At 59.8% G+C, this 22762-nt stretch overlaps 2 protein-coding genes across 5 annotated transcripts in view; both read right to left on the bottom strand.

Moving 5' to 3' along the window:
- Positions 1-7000, bottom strand: part of TCERG1 (transcription elongation regulator 1) — a 31095-nt gene extending 24095 nt beyond the window's left edge. For 3 of the 4 annotated variants that reach the window (XM_065690873.1, XM_065690874.1, XM_065690876.1), the window contains exons 1-4: positions 6915-6989; positions 5844-6069; positions 2408-2560; positions 1975-2218 (exon numbers count right to left, since the gene is read on the bottom strand). In XM_065690873.1, the coding sequence (XP_065546945.1) occupies positions 1975-2218; positions 2408-2560; positions 5844-6068 (622 nt within the window). In that variant the 5' untranslated portion in view covers position 6069; positions 6915-6989. Of the gene's footprint in view, positions 1-1974; positions 2219-2407; positions 2561-5843; positions 6070-6914 lie in introns of all 4 variants that reach the window. The other variant, XM_065690872.1, reaches the window with a different exon arrangement.
- Positions 7001-16787: 9787 nt separating this feature from the next.
- On the bottom strand, positions 16788-18264 carry POU4F3 (POU class 4 homeobox 3). Its single transcript, XM_065690559.1, has 2 exons — positions 18148-18264; positions 16788-17875 (listed from the first exon to the last, which is right to left on the bottom strand). Exons 1-2 carry the CDS (start codon positions 18262-18264, stop codon positions 17021-17023), a joined length of 972 nt encoding a protein of 323 aa, XP_065546631.1. The 3' UTR covers positions 16788-17020.
- Between the last annotated feature and the right edge of the window lie 4498 nt (positions 18265-22762).

The raw sequence follows: 22762 nt of genomic DNA, 5'->3' as shown, positions 1-22762 counted from the left end.
TCTGACCATCCTACATATGGACACGCTGCGTTTTCTGAAGTACTTAATGACTACCAGAAGCATCCCCAATAACATACCAGCATTAGCAAATGTAAATAAAGATATATATCTGTTGTTAAGTTTCAGTAAGAGTGAAAGTTCTTAACACTGCCTACAGTTCAGGGAAACAGAGCAGAGAGTCAGTATGTGATTTGTTTCAAGACCTGAGTCAAATCAGTACCAGACAAGAACGAAACTCAGCCAGAAGTCGCAGGTTTTTACAAGTCTGAGAGTTATAAAATTAATTTAAATGATAAAATTTTATCACCTAGGCACAGACACCAACAGTAACAGTTCTCGGAAGCAAAGACAAAGTTTAGCAGGTAGAACAGGTAGAAGTGGAACAGATTCTCAGCGTTTGACATTAGGAAATTTAACTTCAGCAAAGGTGTGTAAGGAGCTACTCCAAAAGCAGGATCAGCTCTCAGCAGCCTGGCCTTGGGGCAGAAGCAACATTCACCTCCTGCCTGACTCCTGTTAGCCAGCAAAGTCCCTAGAGTAGACCATATCGCAACAGAGCAGCTGAACACAGCACTAAGTTACCTCTCAACTAAAATAAAACCCCTAAAATGCTTTGAGCAATACAAATTATTTGTTACTCTAATGACCCGTCCTCCCCCTGGTGTTAAAGTGTAACTCCAGGGTTACCTAAACTCAACTCCCTTTCATACACAGATCTCTGCAGTTTGGGTTAAATGGATGGGGAGCAACTTGGATGGGGCTTGGAGCAACCTACTCTTGTGGAAGGTGTACCTGCCCATGCAGAGGGGTTGGAACTGGATGAGCTTTAAGGTCCCTTCCAGCCCAAATCATTCCATGATTCTATATGGTGACTTAAGCCTGACTTGTCTCACCTGCTACGGGAAAAAGATGAATTCCAAAGCAACTACACACTGCAGCTGGAGTTTAAACAGCTCAGCAACTGCCCATCTTCTGCGTACTCTCTGGCCTGATCCAGTGCACATTTTTGCCAGCACAGCTACAGTGATCAAGACTGTCAACAGGATTCCTGGCAAGCACAAGCACCGTGCTTCAGCAGCCAGGCTTGTAGAAAGCAACACGCACCCAACTGTTCCACAGCAGGCGTGCCTTGCTTTGCTCATGCTGGGTGATCTCACCCCTTGTTTACTGCTTGCACGCTCACGTGCAAATGGATCTACAGCACATAACACACATCTCAGTACAGATGCTCTGTACTGGAGGCACTTCGTTAGCACAGATGCCACAGTACAGTATAAATCACACTATATTATATGCAGATGCTAAGTATAAAAATGCATGCTGCATAAATTCAGTCCCCTTTCCTCCTGAGTTTCCCTTGGCTGGAAAACCCTTAAAAGCAAAGGCTCAGCCCATGTAAACAGCAATAATTGTCAGACTATTATTCAAAGGTCATGAATGAGCAATAATGGCTCTAAGGTCTTTTTTTCCTCATTCGTGCAACCCTAGCGCAGAGGAGCTTACAAGACTTAGTCAGAAGAACAATGCTAATAAAGTAGTACACCAGAAACAGCTCTATCCCACAGCCCAGGAGCAGCACTCAAAGATCTGGCCTCCTACAACAACAGACACCACTTTGCAAACAAAAAGGGAACTGCTACAGCTGTAATTTCTACCTCAGATCAACTTGCCTTGTGAAATACAATTTAGCTTTATGTACAGTCAAAAGGAAATGGATGTAAAATAGCTTTGAGATGATGTGATAACAGCAGAAGTTAAATGTACAAAGATCTAAGAACCACTTCAGATTGGAAAAAATAAAACAGGTTGGCATGCAAGGTTCTTCTGGATTAAACAACTGTGCTTTAAATTCATACTCCATGCTCAAACAACTTCCTCCTGGATACCAAGCTTTTGCTGCAGTAACTCCCTAAAGCAGTATCCCCCCATCCGATCCCCATAACTGCAAAGCATCAGGAACCATCAGCTACTCACTGGAAATCGTCTGTGAGACAGAAGTGGAGGTGGTGGTGGTGGAGGTGGTGGAGGACTGAGTGCTCGAGGAGGTGGAAGGAGATGCTGCAGACGCAGGACTACTGGTGGTGGGTGTGGAGGCACCAACAGCCTGGGCCTGGGCCTGTGCTGCCAGCATCGGCGTCAGCTCTGACTGCTGAATCACTTTGACCCCATCTGGCTTAGTCCAGGCTGACTCACGTGTGCGCGCATTATAGAAATAGACCTAAAAGTTAAGAATGTCACCATCAAGCAGCTGCTTATCTAGAGGAGGGGCATTTATAATGGCCCAGGTCCTCCTGGTTTAAGAGTAATAATAAGAGGATAGACAAGACCCCGGTGCCAGACTGCGTACAGCAACACGCTCGCTACAGCAGTATAGCCATCACTTCATTGTTCCTGGTGGCCTCCTTACCTTGCCATCTGGAGTTTTGTTTTCTACCCAGATCTCCTCTGCTGGGGGCATTGTCGGTGTGCCAGGGGCAGTAACAGGCGGCATCCCTGGGGGGAACATCATACCCGGAGGTGGTGGCATGCTGCCCATGGGAGGAGGCATAAATGGTGGTCTCTAAAGGCACATAACAACAATAGTGAACATAACATAATGATGATAATTTTTCAATCAGCTTTTCTTTGTTAGAGCACCAACAGACAATAAACTATAGTAAGTTAATTCCATCAGTCTTAAGGGCTTCTTTAACAATCTAATGCCCCCAGCTCAGATAATGTGCTTCTGTCAAGCCACCACCGGCGGCAGAACTGCGGCAGGAAGCATATCCCTTCTGAGACACTAACATGAATGTAAAGCATCAGACAAAGGTGGGGTGGAAGAAAACTTCTCTCCTGAAAAGAAAATATCCCAGTGCAAAAAGAGCGAAAATGGAAGCACTGTTCCTGAGTAACTGCCACTCAGACATCCCCAGCTCTCAATCAAATATACCATTGAACAGTTACACAGTAACCCTCCCAGTAACACAGCGCATAAAAACTCAACCAAATTACAAGTAGGCATCCAATTTATTAGCAGAGCAGAGGATTTCATTACAATCCATTATACTTCTTGATTTCCCATTAACTAGAATTCTAACTAATGCTAATTAAAAAAACAATCAAATTACATTTTAATTATAGCACCTTCACAAGAAACCCAGAAGTGCCCTGCACACCACTGCCACCTGAGTGCCTGCTTTCTAATTCTAAGTACATAAAATTCTTTTCTTCTACCTTTTTATTGGGATTGTTCTGAAATTCCCTGTGTGTAACAAGTATTGTGGATACTTCCCTCTAAAAAAGACACGACAACAAAACCCACCAAGTTCTTCAACTTCTTGTGCACACACCTACAGCTGGCCCAGTCATCTCCATCACTCCGGTTCTAACTGAACCTGTGATTCAGAGATTTCCAGTCCACCAAGAGCTCACTGGTAAAAACCTTCAAGCTCTGCACTCCCAACCCACAGGCCCAGAGCAGAACGCACCCGCAGCAGGATGGGGCTCTGCTGACGCTGGGACATGTGCTGGAATCCCAGTGCCACAGGGGCCGCTGGCACCCCCAGTGCCCATGCACCATGGTGCTCTCTGCACCTAGCTGCTTCTAAAAGCTTCCTGACATCAAAATTTCTACTGTAACAGAGATGCTCTAAACTGCTTTTTAAATTCCTGCACAGCTCTGGGTTTTGTTAAATACTGGTACAAAGGAAGTCAAGAGTATGTGGACAGAATCCAACCCAAACCAAACAAAAAAAGGCCAATAAGGTAACTATAGCCTGTCTTTCCTTCCTTATTTCTTCCCCACAGCCCCTCCACCTGGCCACAAGACGATACTTCTCTTCACTGCTCTAGAAGCTGTAAAAAGGCTGCAGTACAGCTCACTTTTTCCCTGCTGTTGCTGTTTTCTCCTGCAAAGGGGTTAGAACTTTCCTGGGAGTGAGGAGAGCGCAGGGCCAGGGGATCAGAGTGCCTTCAGCTCCACTCACCTCTGTTTCTACCACAGAGTTCTTTCAGCATCAGGTCTCCCCTTGCACTAGAAACAAAACCCAAACATTTGGTGCAAAGAGGAGCACGGCACTGTCATGGCACAAAAAATGCAGCCAAGCTTGGTGCATGGATTCCATGGGCAGTGACGAGCTGCAGACAACATGCTTAGTGCATGGCATGATAAACCAGCTGAGTTGTTTATCATGGCATGAGCTCAGCTGAGCACTGAGCACATCCACGGTGTAAATAAAACACATAAATCAAGGGGACATCAGTAGCTGGGCTTGGGGATTCAGATGAACTCTGGATGATTGTTGAAACAGCAAGAGGAAGCAGGTCCTAGTATCCCCTGGGTCTGAGTTCCACTGCACACTCCAGCACCCTTCACTGCTGCAGGGCTTTCGAGGCAGCACACATGCACATGAACACTGACGCCAAGAGGGAAAACGAGATCGTAGAGTACCAGAAGAAAGACACAGTGGGGGGAAAACGTCTTAGATAAACTTAAGCTGAACATGAAAACACAACACAGAACAGGCCCCTCCTACTGAATGAATGAAAGAGATAACAATCAGCAAGGAGAGGCGCTGTTTCCACCCCTCAAACTCACTGTTTCAGTCTTCAGTTCCACAGGACTCCTGCTCAGCTGAGAATGTCTCAATGAAATGCACAGCTACTGCACACCTCCCTGAGCAGGCCACGTTCTAACACGCTCTGCTTGAGAAGGCAGACAGAAAACTGCTACAGAAAAGACACACTGGTTCCTTCTGGAAATGCTGGGCTCAGGATGGTGACAGCACACAAACTGAGGCTACAGCTGGATCTTAGCTAATATCAGACTGACAGAGGGGAAATTGAGAGAGCTCTTAGGCAGAAGTTCTTCCTTGTGAGGGTGCTGAGGCGCTGGCACAGGGTGCCCAGAGAAGCTGTGGCTGCCCCATCCCCGGCAGTGCTCAAGGCCAGGTTGGACACAGGGGCTTGGAGCAAGCTGCTCCAGTGGAAGGGGTCCCTGCCCACGGCAGGGAGTTGGGACTGGAGACGCTTTAAGGTCCCTTCAACCCAAACCACTCTGCAATTCTACGAAATGCAGACAGAAACCCACCTCACTTGAGGCCAGCAAGCTCACACCATCCCCATAGGCGCTGGGAATGCTCTAAGTTTAAAAGAAACCACAAAGCACAACAACATGTGTAAGGTAAAGGGCATTGACCCTCTGCCAAGAGTAAACCTTTGCCAGCACAATGGCCACCTGCAGCTGCTCCAGCCCAACAGCGAGCCCACGCTTGGGTTTTTTTCCAAATGTTCCATTTCTCTTTGTCCGTGTGTGGACAATTTCTGACACGCTGCTAACGCTGCCCCTCCTGAGCCCAGCACTGACACCAAACCCGCCCTGGCGCTGAGGATACACCTCCCTCCTGGAGCTGCTGCCTGCCCACGGAACCAAGCCCTGGGGACGGGCAATAACAACCCACAGCAGCAGAAGGCGCAGCCCACGCTGGCCCCACACGGACCCAGCTACACCTTCACAGTCACCGTGTGCGTCCATCACTCCTCATCATACAAACACGGGCAGGACCGAAACAGCCCTGGAAGGCTCATGGGTCCTGCAGACATCTGACAGCCGCCAAATCCTACGCACACGGCCACAGGGCACCGACCCACAGGCAGGGTTCAATAAAGACTCGCTGGTCTAACTGCATAATTGATTCATTTGGAATTGCCTCAAGGAGCTGAACAGGAGCAGCACTTACACATCACAGGCATGCACCAGCTCTGTAACACCACCTCCTCTTATTATTTCCACGTGTGAAAACAAACAAGAAAAAAATCCCTAAATCCCAACTCAACAAACCAATGATCCCCCCATTCCTTACCTGCAGGTGTGGAGGTCCCATCGGCGGAGGAATCCCTCCCGGTGGTGGCATCGGGGGCATGTTTGGATCAAAGGGAGGGCGCCCGAAAGGCGGCCGAGGGGGTGGAGGGGGCCCTCGCATCATGCCAAAAGGTGGAGGTGGCCGCATGAGCGGTGGAGGGCCCCTCATGACCGCGTTTGGTGGCGGTGCTGGGCCACGGAAGCGCAGGGCCTGCTGCTGGGCCATCCTGTGGGCAAGGCCAAAGGGACACAGCGTTTGCTTTCGCTCCCTGCTCAGCTGCGGTAGAACCAACTCTCACAATAACACTAGAGAGGGTGTGGAGAAGCTGCCAAGTTAGCACAAAGTGAGGTGCGAGCAACCACAGCAGCCTCTTCTCCCTGGCAACCCAGGTTTATCAGTCCTCAAACGTTAATTTTCACTCACGGAGACGAGCAGCCCCGTGGGGGGCAGGGCAGGCAGTGCTGAGTGCACCCACGTCTGCAACAGGACCTGCGGTTCTGCTGCTTCCCCGCACAGGGCCCCGGGGCGGCTCCAGCCGTGCCAAGGGCTCGATACCCGCGCGGCAGGAGCTGCTCCATCCCCGTGTCTGCGGCCTGCGCTGCGCTCCGGCTCCGGCCCCGCGGTGCCCCCCGCCCTCCTCGCGGGAGCTGCCCCAGTGCGGACACAGACGAGAGCCACCTCCGGGGCCGAGAACGCTCCGTGCTGCCCGCAAAAGAACAGCGCTACCCCAGGAGCGCCGGCGCGGTGCCGCTGCCCGCTCCGCGGACTCTAACAAAGGTTATGCGGCGGCGAGCGGTGCCGCACGCGGCGCGGGGCAGCGGCACCCCAGCTCCTGCGCACCCACACCGCGGCGCGCAGCCGGGGCGGGCCCCGCCGGAGGGCCCCGGACGCCGCCGCTCTCGGCGGCTCGGCCCGGCCCGGCGAGGAGGCCGCACGGGGCCCGAACCGGCGACGGCCGCGAGCGGGGCAGGAAATGGAGGCGGCGGGAGCAGCCCCCGCCTGGGCCCAGCGCCGCGGGAAGGCCGCGCCGGCCGGGCCGGGCCGCGGACGCCGCTCGCGGCCCCGCGGTACCTGAGCTCGCTGCCGAACCGCTCCGCCGCCGCCTCCCCGTCCCCGCCGCCGGCCCCCGCGCCGCCGCCGCCACCCCGCTCCGCCATCGCCGCCTCGCAGCGCCGCCGAGCCCCGCCGCTACCGCCGCGGCCAGGCCCCGCCGCGCACCATTGGCTGTCCCTCACGTCCGTCAGCGGGCGCGGGGGCGGGCGCGTCCCGTGATTGGTCCCCGCACCCGCCGACTTTGAATGGGGCAAGCAAGATGCGCCGGGATTGGCTGAGCGCGGGCGGCCCGAAAGGCTTGCAGCATGAGTCACGTGAGGCGTGACCCGGGGAAGGGAGCGGATCTGACCTCACGTGAGCCGGAACAGGCTGCGGGGCGAAAAACTGAAGGACGCTCCATCCAATCAGCGGGCGGGAACCCGTGAGGCACCCGCCAATCACATCCCGCGGCGGCGGAGCGCTCCCAACCACGAACGCCAAATCAGGAGCGTCCTACCTGGAGCGTCACCGGGGGCGCAGCTCGAGCGGCAGCCAATGGCGGGGCGCGAGGGAGGGGAAAACCTTCCGGAAAACGGAGTTACCTGCGGCAGCCAATGAGCGCGTGGGGAAGCGAAAGCCAGCGGCCAATGGGCGCTACCGCCTGGGCGGGCCTGCAGCTGGGCGCGGCGATGGCGCCCCCGGGCGGGGCCCGTGGCGGTGCCGGGCGCGGTTCCGTTCGCAGCAGGAGCCTCCCCCCGCGGCGCTGCCCCCTCGGCTCCCCCCGGCGCCGGCTGCGGCGCCCGGGCTGGGGCGCGGGGGGGTGAAGCGGCCGCGCGGTGCCCGGTGCCGAGGCAGCGTCCGGCGGTGCCGTGTGCGGTGCTGGGGAGCCCCGCTGCGGCGGGCGCCGTGCGGCGGGGTCTGCAGCACCGGGGGTGCCCCGGAGCCCTGTCCCGTGGGGCCGGCGGGTGCTGCGCTGGGGGCTCGTTACAGGCGTTAACCAGCGAGAGCAAGGGCGGCACAGTGCGCTCAGACACCGGCCCCACGCTGATCTCGTGTCCCGTGCGACTGAACCGCTCCGCACGCGGGACACGAGCCCTTCCTGCGGCACTTGCAGGAGGGGCAAACCCCGCGCCCACGGGCGGAGCCGGCAGTGACCGCACTCCCTGTGCCCGGGGGGCGCGCCCGGAGCCACCGCGTCCTCCCGTCTCCGACTGCTTTGATTTTGTGCTCCCGATTTTCCCACCCCCCCTTTCTGTCGACGTCTCTGTTGCTAAATAACAGAGCCGAGGCGAGCTGCCGAGGGGCGTCCGGAGGCGCCGCGCTCGGGAGCCTCTCGCAGACTTTGATTTCGCTGCGCGGTTTCTTTATTCATGTGCTTCGCTTTGAGCTGCTGCCTCCAGCGCTCCTGACAGCGGCCCCGGGAGCTGCGCCCAGCGTGTCCCCGGCCCCGCGCCAATGTGGGAGCAGCTCCCGGAGCCGGGTTCCCCCTGTTCCCGGGGCCGCTGTCAGGAGCCGCGGGAGGAGCTGGGATAAACTCCTGGGCTGTGCCCGGGGCAGGACCCGTCTGTGCTCCGCGAGGGGAGAGGAGACGGAGCCGCGTCCCCCCCCGCCCCGCGAGTGATCGTCGCCTCCTGACAACAGGAGATAAAGCAGGTTTCGGACGCGATAGCTCAGCTCCTCCCCGAGCAGCGGGGCTGCCTGCCTGCCACCAGCGTCTTTCATCCCCTTTTCATCTGCTTGTGTCAGGATTGTCTCAATAATTCATTAATTACAGGCTGGCAGAGAAAGCTGCCAGGCCCGTCCCTGTGCTCGGGGGGAGCCGGGCCCCGTTCTAGGCTGCACCCCCCCCGCCCCCCAGCTTTGTTTCCTCAAAACATTCCATCCGCCAACCCTCGGGCTGCAGCTCTTCCAGGAGCAATTAACCTTGAGTCACTGTGACACGTTCGATGGCCGCTGCCCGTCGAGCAGGATGGGGCTCTTGAAAGCAGCAGTTTGTTGTGCTTCACACGTACTTCCCCTCGGTGTCATTAAAAACCTGAGTAACGCAGGGACACCCTCACTAATGAGCCGGCAGAGCAGGCTCCAGGAGCACAGGTACACGGGGACCGATGGGCACGGACACACTCGGGTGGACACCGGGGCTGGTGCAGAGCAGGCCTGGCCAGGATCAGCCCATTCACCTCCTGGGAGCGCCTCCGGCTGCGCTCCTGCTGGGAAGCGCCTCCGGCAGCGAGCGCTTGGCCAGGGAGAGATGGAAACCCGGACCTAAACCGACTGCGGGGCTGCTGCGTCTGCTGGTGCGGTGCGGTGAGAACGGGCAGGGTTCCGGCCTGGGTTTCCTCTCACTGGTCCACCCCAGGTTCGTTGGGGTGTTTCGGAAGCTACTGCCCCTCCTCCAGAAAGAGCGTCCTTCGTGGAGGTTTTTGAACTATAAACCTTTTCAAGTGCCTGATCCCTGTGATTCCTGAAGGGCTCTTCCCTACGCGGTCCCACTTCTCCGCCAGGCACACAGGGAGGATGCTTGAAATGTCGCTTTCTCCCCCTCAAATCTGCCCAAATTCCCGAGGTCCAGGCGAGTGGCCTTCTCCTTCCTTGTGGCAGCTGTGTGACAGGAGCTGGTTTTCAGCCCGGAGACGCCGAGTTCCTGTCATTGCTCTCCAGCTGTTCTCAGGGTTGAGGCTGAAGCGTGATGCTGCTGAATCAGAAACTCTGCCCGGGGCTGTCTGCAGGGCTCTGGGCTGCTGCAGGGCCAGCATCTGCCGAGGAGACCCAGCTCCCGCGCCGCACGGCGGCATTCCCGAGCTGGCATCGCGCGGCACAGCCTTCACCGGCCCCCCGGAGCCGCCGGGGCAGGGCCCGGGGAGGGAAGGTCCCAGCCTGGCCCCAGCCTGGCCCCAGCCTGGCCCGCTGGCAGGGGCACAGCACGGCTTTGGCGAAGGGGAGTGCCACGTGCTGGTCTGTGCACCCCCGGAAGCTGCTTGCTCCCAGACCCAGCAGCTCTTGCAAAGCTGCGGGCTGCAGAAAGAGGGATGAACAGGAAGGTCCTGGGCGATTGTTCTGATCGGGATCTGCCTGCCCCTGTTCTGCCGATGCATCCGGTGTTTAGGCCTCGTGCATTTTTCTAATTCAGAATAGCAATGAATAAAATGGAAATCGGCTTCGCTCTGGCTAATTTAACTTCACAGCAAACCTGCTTGTGGCGCAGCCCTCCCATGTCTTCTGACTGCTAGGCTGTTAAACTAAGGGCAGGGAAAAACGTTTGTGGTTGTGGTTTTCCGTGAGATTTAAATAACTGCTGGGTTTGGAAACCTCACCTTGGGAATGCAGAGGAAGGTCTGAAGGAAGCCTGGACAGCCAGTGATGGGGAGCCCAGCCCCTTGGCATGCACAGTGCAGTGGTGGTACCCACCGTGCCACATCACACTGCATCCTGTCACATCGCACCCATCACATCACACTGCTCACCCCTCTGCTTCTGCAGCCCTGAAGAGGGATCATGTCATTTAAACCCTTCAGTAACCCTGTGGTGGGGCTCCAGAGGTGGGTCTGGGGGCAGAAAACCTGGGGCTGGCACCCCCAGCTCCACATGTGCTGGCTGTGCCCCTCCACCAGCCGTGCCTGTACTGTGCTCCTGCTTGCCAGCAGGGCTGGAGCAGCAGATGGGCCTAGGCACTGTCAGACTTTAACACATCCCTATCCACCACATCAGCTGCTGCAGGGCACACACAAACCCCGGCACAGATCTCCCTGCTCTGTCCTGATGCTTTCCCTGTATTTATATAAATCCTGGCTTTAATGTACATGGTGAGTCTGAGACTCCCCTGTTAATGCAGGACAGGGGCTGCAGAGCTCAGCTGTGGCAGGGGCTGCAGAGATGGGTGTGAGTTCCATGGAGGTGCCCAGTCAGCCAAAGCAGAGGGTTTCACTCAAACTCAGGCTTGTTGGGATCCTACAGGTGAAGTACAGCCAACAGAGCCATGCCCAGCCTCTCTGCCTGCTGTTTGCACCCCTGCAACCCCTTGGCCAGGAGACACCATGCCACCCAACACCCAGGTCCCTCTGGAAGCACTGGAGATCAGTGATAGCCACAGGCCACTGCGCACTCGGCCTGGAATTCTGGGGGTGTCCAGGGAAACTTCTGCCTGAAACCAGCCACGGAGCTGGCCCTGATAGAAAAAGGCCATTAAAAAGCTCTGTGATATTCTGTTCTCCTGCTTCAGGTCCCTCTCTGCCTTTGTTGCTGCTGGCATTGTGTGCATTATTGATGTGCCTAGGTGCTGCTGCTCTCCCGTTTCCACCGCCGCTGCTCCCGCAGGACCCCGCTGCCATCAGGCGATGCCCGGGGAGGTGGCAGCAGGGCTCAGTCGCCAGTGACCCCACAGCAGAGCCCCGCTGCCGAGCAGCCTGGTCCCGGTGCTGGGGCACAGACCCGGCTCCCGGCTGGCGGGTGGGGGCTGCACACGGATGCTGAGGTGCCCCGGGTGCATCTCTGTTCGTGACCGGCTCTCCGGCTCTGACCACGGCTTCTGCTCGTCCTGGGCCCCTTCTCCAGCCCGCGCTGCCGGGGCTGCTCCCCGGGGCTGGCTCAGCTGCCCCGCAGAGCACGGGTGCAGGGGCAGGGTGTGTGGGGCAGACGCGGTTTGGCCGAGTGCTGCCAGGGCTGAAGTGCCCCCGGACCCCCACCAGTGCCAGCCCAGGAGAGCCGGATGGGGCGGGCGCCGGGAGAGGCCGTGGGGTCAGCTCAGGGGACAGCCCCGTGACAGCTCCGCTTCCTTTCCCGGTGGGAGACGCGGGCTGGGGTGGCCACGTGCCAGCCTCGTGCACGTGCATGTGATGGGGTAGCGGGGAGAGGAGAGCTTCTGCAGAGCACTGGAAATGTGCCTCTTTCCCTGCGAGACCAGGAGCGCTCCATCTCGGGGTTAATGTTTAATGAGGCAGCTTTAGGATTGAAGCTGTCTGATGAAGGACACGCTCTCCTGCCCCTGCAGCGGAACGGGAGGGTCCCCAGTGTCCGTGGGGCTGACCCCGGGGGATGAGGCTGGCAGAGGCCATGGGGTGATATGTGGGGGGCTGCAGGAGTGACGGGATCTGTGCTGTCCCGGGGGGAGCTCCCAATCCTGTGTCCTTTTGGCTGCAGTGAATTGGAGCAAAGCGGCTCCTCGTGCTCCGCTGGGCTCTGCCGCGCCATCCCACAGAACGGCACCGGTGTGGGATCCCGGGACGCGGCGCCTCACGGCCGGTTTGCTCAGGTTTCCTCGGTGGGAGCTAATGCGTTTTCCATGTTAAGGTGCCTGCACGTGGCATCCAATGCGACTGCGACACGGAGCCGCTGACACTAAGTGACTGGCTCATGTGCCCTGTGTGCAGGGGCTGTGAGCATCGCTCTGCACCCCCGGGCAGCGCCGGCCTGCACTGACCCCAAATACCCAAGGGCTCCTGGCAGCACGTGGCCAGAGGCAGACGGGACTGTGCAGCCTCTGGTGCATTCGGGCTGGGCGGTGTCACCGGTTCTGGGTGGAAGAGACAAGGATGGATCGAACCTCAGAAGCAGTTGGTTACAAACAGGATGCAGATGGGGGGAGCTAGCTGGGGCCCGGCTCTATCCGGAGCACCCCAGGGATGTTCTGACCAAGCACTGATGCTGCCAACAGGGTTGAAATGCCTCACAACTCAAATTCTCTGGTCTAAAGACCACTGGGTGCTGCCAGGGAGCCCTTGGACCACTGTGCTGCCCATGCCGTCCCTCTCCACCACGGGTGTCCATGTGCCACCATCCTCCCCCCAGCAGCATCCCCAGTGCTCCCTGCAGCAGGGCTCGCCCTGTGTAGACAAGGGCTGGTGTAAGCTCACAGAAGGCTGGTGTCAGACACAGCAGCCTCAAGGAGGAGGGAATCAAAAGATTCCCTGCAAATCCATCTGCCCTACATCTCCTCTCCGTTCTGATCTCCAAACTCATGCAAGTTTAAAAAGCAAGTAACTGCTGGCGGGGATTAACCTCCCCACCGCCCCCGGCTTCCTGCTCTCCTGGGAGGAGAAGCCGCCAAGGAAAGGTGTAACCCAGAGGGAGCAGAGGTGAGGTCTCAGCCACAGCCCCAGCGCTGCCCAGTGCAGCCCAGACCCCTCAGCATCCAGCCCCTCGGTGTTTCCTCCTGCATACGAGGCTCGTGGAGCCCCTCGCGTGTCGTCGTGGCGCGCAGGGTGCAGGGTGACTGTTACCAGATCCTGAACTTACGGTTATTGCACTTACGCCCCAGAAACGCTTCATGAATCCTCAGCAACGCCCCAGCGAAGGCAGCAAATCTGCGGCCGGGACAAGGGTGGTCTCCAGCGCACCCCCTTCTGCTCTGACAGCGCCTGCAGCCGAGGGTCCCTGCTCCGACCCAGCGCGGCCCCCCCTGCCCCACAGGCACCGATCTGAGCCCCAGCACCCACAGGCAGGGCGGCTGGGAGCGGGTCTGGGGCTCAGCGGCTCTGAGGCCATCCCTAGGGCGTGCTCTGTGTAGGAGCTTCACGTGCAGCAGGCAGTTGGAGACGTTCGCTGTGTGTCAGTGCCATTGTGCAGCAGCTGATCCGGGTTCATGGAGCCTTATTGTACATTTTTAATTCCCTTTGGATCTGAAAACAAAGTGTTTCATTTTCCTCCTGTGCTCTTTTGCTCCTCCATACAAAATTCGACTGAGAATGTTGTGACATGTGTCTCCATATAGAGTTCTAAATTTGCTTAAAGCAACAAAGTCTAAGCCATATCTTGGTGATGGAATAAATTTGTATCTGACACTTCCAGGCAAACTACAAAGCACAACTGGCGCCGGTAAAGACAAACTCATTGAATTGCCCTAAAATACCCTGCTCTGGAGATAACTACCGGGGCTCTATGGCTGGAATGAGCTCCTCTTGCTTTACACCGGGGAGCAGCAGGGCCTCCTCTCCTGTCAGAGGGTCTCCAAGCCAGCGGGTGACAGAGGGGCCGGGCCCGTCCCTGTGCTGAGCTGCTGGGGACAGCAGGGTGCTGGGGACAGGGGCTGCCAGGCCAGATGCCCCTTCTTGAAAACTCTGCTCAGAGATGGGCATCCAGGAACTGTCCTGGAGCTGCTCTGAGCACTGATCCCGTGCTCAGCTGGGCTGAAATGGGCTGAGTTGGGCTGAATTGAACTGGTCTGGTTTGGATTGGGCTGTGCTGAACAGGACCGCGTTGCTCGGGGTGCTGGGACTCCAGGTCCCTCGTCCCCAGTGCCATGGCATTCCCCACCCTGAGATCCCGCATCTCCGGGTGCAGCCGCTGATCCTCCCTCCTGCCGTGTGGAGCACAGCCCAGGCAGGGGGCCCGGAGCCGAGCCTGGGCTGGTGGCACAGAGCGGTTCCATCAGACGCTGCTGGCCTAAGGAACGTTGCATCCCAAACGGGATGTGTCCCCCGGGGAGGGTGAACCTCCTCCTTGCAAACTCGGGAGAAGTGAAACCTTGGAGAGGGGAAATGCAGAGAAAAAAGACACTGGAGAACGGGATTTTTGCAGCTGAATGTCAGAGTATCTCTGGGAAACAGACGTGGGACTTGATGATCTTAAAGGTCTTTTCCAACCCAGCTGATCCTATGGCCTTGCTCCCACACCTCACCCTACCCTGCACACCTCAACACCCCCCCGCACACCTCAAACCCCTGCACCCCCAGCCCTCCCATGGCGGATGTCCCCAAGGCTGTCACCTCCCTGTCTCCCCTCCCTTTCCACACGTGCTGTTGTACATCTGGGGCTCCCCCCACCTCCCGTGCTATCAGATGCGCTTCTATTGATTTGCTCTCTGCACTTGTTTTTGTTATTCATTATTAATGGGATCATTTTCGCATCCTTCGTGCGTGAAGGGAGATTTGGTGTAAGAATCAATGGGGTGAGCACCGCCGGTGGCTTGTTTGGGTCTCTGCGCTTTCATCCTCGGTGCGCAGCCCCCGGGAGACGGCGAGAGGCAGATGAAGGAACAAGCACGGAGTGGGGAAGAAAACAATGAACTAATTGTCCAGAACCCAGAGACCGGGGATGCCCGCGGGACGCGCACCGGCTGCGCCCGGCATTTCCTAGCCCATCTCCCGGTGCCTTGCAGGGGCTCACTGAAGGGGTTGTCCTTTCTCAGCAGGCCTGGCCGGTGGGAGGTGGGCTTGGGAGGAAGGAAGTGTCCCGGGGAGGTCCCACAGCCCTGCGGGCCAGGACAAGGAACCCCGCGGTCCTCCCGGAAGCGGGGAGTCCTCATCCTCACGAGCCTGGAGAGAGCAACAGGGAGAGGAGGGAGTTTTGGAGGCAGCTCCTCACCGAGCCGGTGCCCTGAGAGGGTGAGGGGGGACCCGGCGCAGCCCGGCACAGACTCAGGCATCGACAGTGACCAAAGCGGCTCGTAGGTGACCTCCAGAGCCAAGTCCCAGCAGAGGTGTCGGGTCCTGTGTGTGGGGCAGAGCAAGGCACAAACCTGCACCTGCCGGGGGGAAATGAGCCCGGGGTTTGCAAAGAGGTGAATGCGGGCAGAGCCTCTGCAGCGCTGTGTGCATGCAGGGAAACCGGGAATCCAGAGCAGGGAGCAAGGAGGAGCAGGAGCTTCAGGTCTCCCGGTCAGCGCGTTTGAGTGGGAGAAGAAGCCCACGGGAGCCCGCTTCTGGGACAGCGACTGCAAGCCTGGGAGAGTTCCTTTCGGACTGGGTTTACACCTTTAAGCCATTTCTTCAGACCCGGCCAAACGAACAAACGCAGAATGGGCACAGAAAGTGCAGCTCTCGGCAAAACCAGCCCCAAAAAGTGACTCTGAGGTGACACCTTTGCCATGATAAGAATAAGCACGATCCGATGTCCTCCAGAAGCAAACAGACAGGAAGATAACGGCCACCACGGCTGTAAGGCTCTGAGGCAGGTGGGCAGAAACACGGGCTAGGCGAGGCTCAGGTTAGGCTTAACGCAGCCCGGGAGGACAATAACCCGGTCAGAGGACAGCTTTGGGAGGGTTAAGTTATTCCTGTCGCGTGCTGGAAGATAAAGGCTTGTGAACCGGCGCGGTTTGGCGGGGGTTCAGGCTGATCCCTCCCTCCCGAGCCAGCGGCACCGCGCTCGGACCGAGCCCCAGTCCCGCCGCCCCGACGGCCGCCGGAGCCGGTCTCCAGCCCGGGGGGCGACCTTCGGGGAACGCTGCCGGCCATGCACGGGACGAGGGAGGGGACGGAACCGCCTCTTACCTGGCTCGTTTGCGTAAAAGCCCCCGCGGAAAGGCCCCGCGTCCGGCGGCACCGGGAGCACCGGCAGAGTCGGGGGACTGATGCTGCCTGGGCTGCGCTCGGCCCCTTTTGTCCTGCAGTAGGAGATTAATATTGCATCATCCTTATCTTAAATGTTCAGGACCCACAATATAATGTAATGGCATAAGGGCATTTATTATTGAAGGACATTTGACTGGGGGCAAATCGTTGGGGCTGATAGGGGAAACGCGGAGCGAAGGAGCGCCCCGGCTCCCGGCAATCGCCAGGCTGGATTTGAGAGGTCGCTGGTCCTTCCCTAACGGGGGAGGCGGCTGGGACCCGGCTCCCGGTTTGATGTTTGTCCCTCATTGAAACGCTGAAGGGAAATATTCCGAGGAGGCTCGCGCTCATTCATTTTTAATCGTTAAGGTGCTTCCGGGAGTCGTAAATAAAAACCTTTTCCCCTTCTAAAGAGCATCACAAACGAGCCCGCGGTGGGTTTTGCCTGTGCTCCCACCCGACAGGCGGGACGAGCCCGGGGGCTGCTGCCGGCTCACCGGGCGGCACCGCGGGCCCGGCGGGGCACAGCCGCGGCCCATCCCCGGGGGGGGGGACGGACACGGCGCCGAAGGGTGCTGGTTTGGTCTGCACTGGCCGGGGTTTCCTTCGGGGCTGCCCTCGCGGGCGGCGAGGAAAGACACGTCCCTTCGGGTGGAAAAATAAAGCTTTATTCCGGGGCGGGGGGAGCGGGGAGCGGCGGCTCTGCCCGGGGCGGCCCTGCCCGTCCGGGAAACCGCGGACCCTCCGCTGCCGCCGAGCTCGGCTCCGGTCCCGGGCTCCAGGATGCCCCGGAGGCGCCGGGAGATGCGCGGGGCCGTCCCGTCCCGGGGGTGCGGTGAGGCTGCGCCGTCGGGGCCGGTGCGGCGGGCCCGGGCGCCGTCAGTGCACCGCCGAGTACTTCATGCGCTTCTGCTTCTGCCGCTGGTTGCAGAACCAGACGCGCACCACGTTCTTCTTGAGGTCCAGCTTCTCGGCGATGGCCGCGATCTTCTCCGCGGAGGGCCGCGGCTGCAGCGCGAAGAACGCCTCCAGCGAGCGCTTCTCGGGCGCGGCGATCGAGGTCCGCTTGCGCTTGCGCTCGGCTCCCGGCAGCAGGTCGGGGCCCGCGGCGCGGTCGCGGTGCGCGGCCTCGGCGCCGTCCAGCCAGGCCTGGAGCACGGGCCGCAGCGCTGCCATGTTGTTGTGCGACAGCGTCAGCGACTCGAAGCGGCAGATCGTGCTCTGGCTGAGCGCGCCCACCCCCGGCAGCCGCAGCGCCGCCAGCGCCGCCCCCACGTCGGCCTGGGTCACCCCGAGCCGCACCCGCCGCTGCTTGAACCGCTCCGCGAAGGCCTCCAGCTCCCGCGGGTCCGACCCCGCTTCGGGCGCGGCGGGCGGCGGCGGCCCCCCTGGGGCGCCCACGGGCAGGGCCAGGGGGGCGGCTGGCGGCAGCGGCGGCGGCAGCGGTTCGGGCAGCCCCCCGACGGCCAGCGGCGAGGAGAGGTGCTCCAGGAGGTCGCCGCCGTCCAGCGCCGGGTGCGGGAGCGGGTGCGGGAGCGCGGCGGGCAGCGGGAGGGCGGCGGCGGCGCAAGGGACGCCGCTCATGGCGGAGAACGCGGCGTCCGGCTTGAACGGGGGGTGGTGGTGGTGCTGGTGGGGGTGGCCCTTGGCGTGGGGGGCGATGTCGACGGCGGCCAGAGCCTCCGCGCGGGCCAGCAGGCTCTCATCAAAGCTCCCGAATATATTGCCCTGGAGCTGCGAGTAAGAACGCGCACGGCGGAGTCAGTGGGGAATACTGCCATCTCCGCTGCAAACCCTGCCCCGGCCCCGCGGTTCCTCCTCGGAGCTCAGGTCATAAAAATTAATGGGGAGGCAGCTCGCGCAGACGTGCGGATCAGAGACGGAGCGGGAGAGGGGGGAGAGGGGCGCCGAGACGCGCGAGTGCTTCTGGTGACATGAAAAAAACATTAACTCGGTGCCTGTCAGAAAATGTGCCTCAAAGCGGGAATTCCGCTCCGTCTACGTACCTGCGGGGCCGGGAGGCAAACCCTGCGCATCGCCTCCGCGCTGGCGTGCAGGCTGGAGAACTTGGGCTCCTGCAGGGCGGCGGACGTGGTGAAGGGCTGCTTGGCGTTCAGGGCCATCGTCCTGCGCCCCTCGCGGGTGAGCAACCCCTGGCATCGGCTCGGGGCTCGCTCCCTGCCCCGCCGCTGCCCGAATGAGCGATGTTCGATGGCAGCGCTGCCTCTGCGCGCCCGCTTCCCCCCCCCGCATCTTCACTCATCTTACATGCTGCCTGCCAGGAGCGGGCCCCGCGCAGGCGTGCAGTGCAGTGCAGTGCAGTGCAGTGCAGTGCAGTGCGGTGCAGTGCTGTGCAGTGCGGTGCTGTGCGGTGCGGTGCTGTGCTGCGCGGTGCAGTGAAGTGCGGTGCTGTGCAGTGGGGCAGCGCGGGCAGCACGCGGGCAGCGGGACCTCCCGGCCGCCCTCCACAGCGCCGTGCTCGGGGCGGCGGGACGCGCCGTCAGGGCCCGGAGGGACTCGCAGCCCCGGGCATCGCCTCCCTGGGCAGCCCCGCAGCGGCCCCGCTCCGGGACAGAAGGGGCCGGGGTCCCGGCGCTGGCCGCCGCCGTCAGACGCTTCCTGCGGCCGGGGCCGGTGCCGCTCGGTCGCCCGCCGCGGGGGGGGTGCGAACCGGAACCGGAGCGGATCGAGGAGCGGTGGCTTTCGTGGCTCCGCAGCGCTGCCCCGGGGGTACCGGCGGCTGCCGGCCCGGGCCCCTCCGCCCCTCGGAGCTCGGGTTCGAACTGCCCGGCCCCCGCCAGTCCCGTGGAACGCGGTGTAGGGCGCGGGGCGTGGTAAAACGAACAGGGGGCTCCGAGCGCTGCCAAGGGTGCTGCGGGCTGGAGGTTCGAGAGGGGGCAGAGACCCCCAGTGCGGCCAATGCCCCCCCCGTTCCCTCACACCTCGGGAGATGTCGCCCCGAAGTTTCCACAGCTCCACCCGTGAGCGGTCCGGGTTTGCTCTGCCGGGTTTCGCACCTCTTCAGGCGCTCGATGGTGCGGGCCCGCTGAGGGCCTGGCAGGGCTGAAACCGCCCAAAGAAAAACCTGCCGCTGGATTTCAAGTTTCCGAGGGCCCTGCGGGGCTCAGGGACCGCAGCCCGCGGCCGCAGGGGCCTCTCTCCCGGCTTCCTGACACCGCCGCCAGCCGGACCAGCGACGAGCTGCGGAGCTGCCGCCCGCCGGCGCCGAGGGGACCGGACGGCGGAGCCGAGGAGGGCTCCGGGAGGCAGCACCACGGAGAGCGCCGGGGCTCCGGCCGCCGCGGCGGCAGCACCGCGGAGAGCGCCACGGCGTGCGCAGGGCCGCGGTGTCCCCGCACGGGGGCGCGCAGCGGGGTCGGGGCGCGGGGGTCCCCGGGCTGCGGGAGGACGGAGCTGGCAGAGCGGCCTCCTCCCCGCGCTGCGCTGGCTGCGGCAAAGCTGCGGGCCCTGATTTGCGATGAAACATTTAAAGGAAATCATTTATATTTCAGAGGGCCTAAAGAGCTGCATGAAAGTTTTATCTGAAGTGGCACCGCCGTTACAGCAGCCCTGCTGGGGGGCAAGTAATTAATAGAGGGATAAATTTCAAGCCTTTGTTTGGTTTTGTTTTGAACCCTCCCTCTCTCCAGTGCTGTCTGGTTAACACAGATAAAAGAGAGGATGCCAATGGGGAGCTGGGGGTAAAGCCGGAGGTAGCGCCCGCTGCTCAGAGCACATCTGCCAGCCCCGGCTCCAGGATCGTTTGCACTGGGCTGGCATCTTTTTTCCATCTCTCCGTTGTTGTTTGCTTCCCTTTCAAGCAAGGGGGAGACGGAGACATGGGAACGCCTCCTTCCCCATTCCCCAGTGCTGTCCGGAGGCTGCACGGCAGCTGAGCGTCACCCCTTGGGTGGGGAGCTCAGGTTGGAGTCCCAGCCCTGAGCACTTTGTCACAGCCCACCCGGACACGCTCCCCCCTGCCTGTTCCAAGCGCAGGTTTTTCCCTCGCTCCCGACAGCAACTGCTTTGAACGAAACCGGGCTGGGCAATGGAGCTGCTGCGCTCCCTGTAATTAAAGCTGTGAAATATTGATGTTCCTGGCCCCGCCGCCGGCCGTTACACCTCACAAACAGCGGGGAGGAGTCCAACGGATAAACAACAACAAGTTAAAAGAGCTCGGGTGGTTTGCCATCAGAAACTATCTGCAGGCTCAAAGGTGTCACTGCAATGGATTTCAGAGATCATTCACCTCCTGGTGAATAATTAATGGTATCTCTGGAAGAAAAACCCCACCAAACCCTGATGACACATCCTGAGAGACTCGCTGAAAATCTGAGGGGAAGATCACATTCAAAGCATGTGCTGTTGTGACGATCCAAAGGTTCTGCTTTCTAATACACCGAAATATTCTGTTCTTATTTGGAACACAACTCAAAGCCCATCACAGTCAGGGCACTGGCGATAGCCCCTTGGCTTCATGGCATTGATTCAATTTAGTTTGAAAATGCTATAGTAAATGCTTACACAGGCCTGAGGGGAAGTTTGAAGTACAGCCACGTGTCACTTCACACAGGGCTCACGCTGACTCCAGGACTTCATGCTGACTGGGAGCAGCGTTACCCATTACAGTCACAACGCCATAACTTGCCCCATTGCGTTTTCTTAAATTACTATTTGAAACAACAACATATCTGGCTCCTCTGGAGCAGACCAGTGCAGCACTCACCTCCTGAGACCTGCCAATGAGCTCAAGCGCAGCTAACACAAGGACACTTCCCTTTGCTCGTGGTGGGGAGCAAAGGCGTACCTGCTTTCTCTTTCCTCTGCAGAGCCTTGGCTTCCTGTCCTGCCCATCCCAGGTCCTGGCGGGTTTCCTGTTGCTCTCACATTTGTCTTCACTGAGCACCTGAAAAAGAAGTTGGGTTTTCCAGACCTCGCTCAAGATTCACGCGCTGTGTTCTGGTGCTGGGATGCAGCATTTTGTTATCACAAAATCTTGGAATCGCAAACTGGTCTGGGTTGAATGGACCTCAAAGCTCCTCCAGCTCCAACCCCTGCCCCGGGCAGGGACCCCTTCCACTGGAGCAGCTTGCTCCAAGCCCCTGTGTCCAACCTGGCCTTGAGCACTGCCAGGGATGGGGCAGCCACAGCTTCTCTGGGCACCCTGTGCCAGCGCCTCAGCACCCTCACAGGGAAGAGCTTCTGCCTAAGAGCTCAGCTCAGTCTCCCCTCGGGCAGGTTCAAGCCGTTCCCCTTGGCCTGTCCCTACAGGCCCTGGTCCCAGCCCCTGTTTCCTGCAGCCCCTTTAGGCACTGGAGCTGCTCTCAGGTCTCCCCTTCAGGAGCCTTCTCTTCTCCAGGCTGCCCCAGCCCAGCTCTCTCAGCCTGGCTCCAGAGCAGAGCTGCTCCAGCCCTCGCAGCAGCCCCGTGGCCTCCTCTGGCCTCGCTCCAGCAGCTCCACGTCCCTCTGGTGCTGCTGCCCCAGAGCTGGAGCAGGGCTGCAGAGGTCTCCCCAGAGCACAGCAGAGGGGGCAGGATCCCCTCCCTTGACTGCTGCCCATGCTCTGGGGATGCAGAACCCCAAAAGCATGAGCCCCGCACCATCCCATGTGCTGTGGCTGTTCCACTGCACAATCTGATCAGGAACTGTCTAGGATTACCCAGACAGTCAATTATTCATCAGCTAAATGGCCAAGCATCAATTACCTGGCTTGATTCTCGTATTCATTAGGGAGATTGAAGAGCCCAACGTAACAAAGCAACAAGAAAGTTGCAACGTTACAGGAGCTGCCCTGCTCGGTCCCGTGTCGCAGGGAGGGGTCTGACACCAGGGTGGCTCCGTGGCGATCGGATGTCACCAGCGCACTCGGGTTTGGAGGAGCCCGTTCCTCTGCAGCACAGGAAGTAACGGGGTCACTCAGGGAGGCAGGACCACGCTGCGGCAAACTGCTCCCGGTGCGCGTCGTGCGGGGCCTGGCCTGGGGGAGGCTTGGGAGGATGAAAGGTGTTTAACGGGGGTCCAGAGCACTCAAAGGGTTGATGCGAGGGGCCAGGGAGGGACCAGCCTCATCCTGGGAAGTTTTTAACAGAGCGGGGTGGGATGGAAACTGTTTCAGAGAGAAAAGCTGCAAATGGCATCGCCTCAAAGGGGCCACTCGGCAGGTGCTCACCTGGGTCCTGCAGCAGGGATTGCACAGGCGGCTTGGGACAAGAGCCTTCACCCCATGCAGGCAGACAGGCAGGGGCTCAGCTGCTTTCCCAGGGTCACCACAGCCCAGGGCAGGGACAAACCTGGAGGTGGGATGAGCCGTGGAGCCGCAGGAGGGGGTCCTGTGAGCCCCTCTGGATCGTGGCGTCCGTGCTGTTTCCGCTCCAGTTGCGGACCTCAGTGCCGAGTCGGTAAGAGCAGCGCAGCAGCCAATGCGGCTGCCGCCAGTGGAGCCTGCGCCCTGGGCTCTCATCCCATGTCTCTCTCTCCCACAAGTTGTCCTTTGCTGCTCCCACCTCGTGCTGTTGGTGAGGCTGAGATCTGGGAAGCCTGTGTCCAACAGGCAGGGGGGATCCTGTGGGTGCGAGGGCGTGGGGAGCAGGATAACTGCACACAGGTCCTGCTGCTGATGGG

Source organism: Lathamus discolor, chromosome 10, assembly GCF_037157495.1.
Source record: "Lathamus discolor isolate bLatDis1 chromosome 10, bLatDis1.hap1, whole genome shotgun sequence".
Taxonomy (NCBI): domain Eukaryota; kingdom Metazoa; phylum Chordata; class Aves; order Psittaciformes; family Psittacidae; genus Lathamus; species Lathamus discolor.
The sequence above is the reverse complement of the archived record's forward strand: the minus strand, read 5'-3'. Positions and strand labels throughout refer to the sequence as shown.